Raw genomic sequence first — 2,900 nt, 5'->3', positions numbered from 1 at the left:
ACTACTAGCTACTAGCCATGGCCAGCCCACCGAATCGCAGATCATCGATCTCTCGCGCGGGCGCCGGCGCGTGCATGTTGCGTCCCGAGAGCTTAACCGTGTGAGCAAATCCCGCCCTCCCCCACAGCGTACCCGTCGAAGGGCGGCCATGCATCAGGCGCATCGAGCGGAGCGACAGCCAATAACAAAGTCGTATGGGCGATCCCGAGGGATTTGCGTCCCTCGCACCCCACCGCTCTCCGGGGGGGACCCCGGGGTTTCACGTGGCCGGCCAGTGGTGCGCCGCCACGTATCCCAGCGAGGTTGCCGCCGGCACGGCCTACCCCGGCAGCCTACGGAGCGGCCGCTCCCACCACGCCCGTGCGCGCGCTCTCGCCGCTGGCAGGCCTCCGTCGATCGATCCCTAGCTTCATACGGCTCTCCCAGACTCCCACATCGACCACGCCGTAGTAAGACTGAAACAAGAAATTCACGGTGAGGAGTACAACAATTTTACATGAAACAGTGAAAGCCGGCAGCGTCCTTGGATCAGTTGAACAGTGGTTGATGCGTCCATCATTGTGCTAACAAGATCAGTACTGTAGCCACTAAAGGGCACCTGCTGCTGCACCACTGCACTGCCACAGTTTGTTGGGGGTGGTTAACTAGGAGCTGCCTAATTCCTTTAACCCTAAATCAAAGCTCGGAGAATTTCCACCATACTACACTGCATCTCGGCCCAAATCTAAGCAACGCAAACTCACATGCACATGCACACCGCGTAATTAGCTCGCACCCCGCCGATCCATATAAGAAGCCCGCCACTCCCTCCACTGCCCTCTCGCCGGCCTCCTCCCCCCACCCCCACCGATCAAGTCACCATCTCTTCTCCGGTCACCGTGTCCTCCGATCAGGTCAATCCCTCTCACCTCGCCCACATAGCTCCCCGGCCGGCCGTGGTCTGATCGCTGCAGAAGAAGGATCTGTGAACGAGGATGTTGTCCTCGCACCCGCACGAGGCGGCCATGCTGCCGTACGTGCCGCGGCCGCCGTCGCTGCTGGTGGACCGGCGCTACAGCACCGGCGCCGAGGTGGCGCCCAACTGCCCGCGCTGCGACTCGCCCAACACCAAGTTCTGCTACTACAACAACTACAGCCTCAGCCAGCCGCGCTACTTCTGCAAGGGCTGCCGCCGGTACTGGACCAAGGGCGGCTCTCTCCGGAACGTGCCCGTCGGCGGCGGATGCCGGAAGAACCGCCGGGGGAAGTCGTCCGTGCGGTCGGCCTCCGACTCTTTCTCCGGCGTCCGCGACGCCACGTTCGGGCATGGAGGGTTCCCCGGCCCGCTCCGGCCGGACATGGTCCTGGAAGGCATGGTCGGCAACCCGGCGAACCCTGGCCAGGGGATGCACGACGTGCCCACCGCACCCGACGGCTCGTCCATCGACCTCGCAATGCTCTACTCCAAGTTTCTGAACAACCAGCAACCGGCTGGCGACGGCAACCTTGTCGGCTCCGTCACGCCGGAGTCGGCCGGTGGGCACGTCGACGAGACGTTCGACACGTTCAGCGCCTCCAGCGACATGAGTCCCAGCGGCCTTCTGCCGCCCGCGCAGTTCGACGCGAGCCCGGACGGATTCGTCGACTGGTCCCGACCGGTGAGCAGCGCCGACCCGACTAGTACGGCCAGCCCAGCTACCGCAACCACCATGCTGTGCACCGACGAGAGCGTGCAAGCTGCGCTCGGCGAGCTCAACTTCGCCATGGATCAGAGCTGTTTCGACTCGTTGGGGCTGCCCACGGACGGTGCCGCCGCTAACCTCTCGTCGTGGTGCTCGATCGTGCCGAGCTTGTCGACATGGGAGGAGCCCAAGTACGACTCGCTTGATTCGTTCCCTGACGACACCCTCAGCCTCCATGACGGAATCCTTGCTGCCGATCATGACTGGAGCGCGGATTGCCAAGGATTGGAAGCTCTCTACATGCCGTAATTAAATATATACAGTTACAATTATTATTTTTGGCTAATTTGTTGTTATTTTTTGTCAGTTTGTCCTTTTTTCTTTCTTTCAATTTGGTTTGGAGGAACTATATATACATAGATATAATGTATGTTCTGAAGAGAGGAGGGGTGAGGCGGTAATTAAGTACTCATATGTGAAGAAATTAAGGGTCGGTATACTTGTGAGATAGATGTAATCAGGCAACACAATAAAGTTTGAAAATATTTGATTATATCGATCGTGTAATATTGACATATTCTCATCAGTATTTTGTGCAACCTCCCCTATAGAACATTGTATTGAAGCTGCCTATGATCCAAATCTAGGAGTAGTACATTATTTGGTACTCCCTCCGTAAAGAAATATAAGAATGTTTAGATCACTAAAATAATGATCTAAACGCTTTTATAATTCTTTAAAGAGGGTGTATATATCTACAATTCAACATATAACCGCACTCCGGTGAGACATTGCTTGCAACACTTTATTCTACTGCTGTAATCTACGGCAAATTATTCTGTATAGAAGCAATGACCATGCAAGCTCTCGAACTAGTTAGAGTACTTGGTGTATTACCTAGCTTGCATCGTCGGCAAATTCACATTGTGAAAAGACTTGGTTAATAAGAGGGGGTACCTATGTGGCTTAATTTGTGGAGCAAATGATATCTTGCATGACAAGTATTCAACAGTGCATGTGTCCCTTGTCTCCCTCGTGCTCGGTGGAAACGGTTAGTCAAACGAAAGCTAGCGGTCCAATTAAATTCAGAGTATGGGGAGTGGCTGCCATTCAGCCATGGCCTCAATTATGAGCTAGGAGATTGATCGTCTCGGTAGAATCGACCCACTTGTGTCGATCACTTCGTATCTTTTCCACTCCCTTGATTCTGGGTAAAATGTTGTGTGCGCCACATTGTGT

The 2,900-nt window shown here is 55.0% G+C and overlaps 1 protein-coding gene across 1 annotated transcript; it reads left to right on the top strand.

Moving 5' to 3' along the window:
- The first annotated feature begins 764 nt into the window (after window positions 1-764).
- LOC109752821 (uncharacterized) lies at window positions 765-2,214 on the top strand. Its single transcript, XM_020311750.4, has one exon. It carries the CDS (start codon window positions 975-977, stop codon window positions 1,968-1,970), a length of 996 nt encoding a protein of 331 aa, XP_020167339.1. The 5' UTR covers window positions 765-974; the 3' UTR covers window positions 1,971-2,214.
- The last annotated feature ends 686 nt before the right edge of the window (window positions 2,215-2,900 follow it).

The sequence above is a fragment of the Aegilops tauschii genome, chromosome 3 (genome assembly GCF_002575655.3).
Source record: "Aegilops tauschii subsp. strangulata cultivar AL8/78 chromosome 3, Aet v6.0, whole genome shotgun sequence".
Taxonomy (NCBI): Eukaryota; Viridiplantae; Streptophyta; class Magnoliopsida; order Poales; family Poaceae; genus Aegilops; species Aegilops tauschii.
Note: the sequence above shows the minus strand (reverse complement) of the source record. Positions and strands in the feature narration are given on the sequence as shown.

Coding starts and splice junctions, on each gene's coding strand:
- LOC109752821 (XM_020311750.4), top strand. CDS start 975: ATGTTGTCCTCGCACCCGCACGAGGCGGCCATGCTGCCGTACGTGCCG.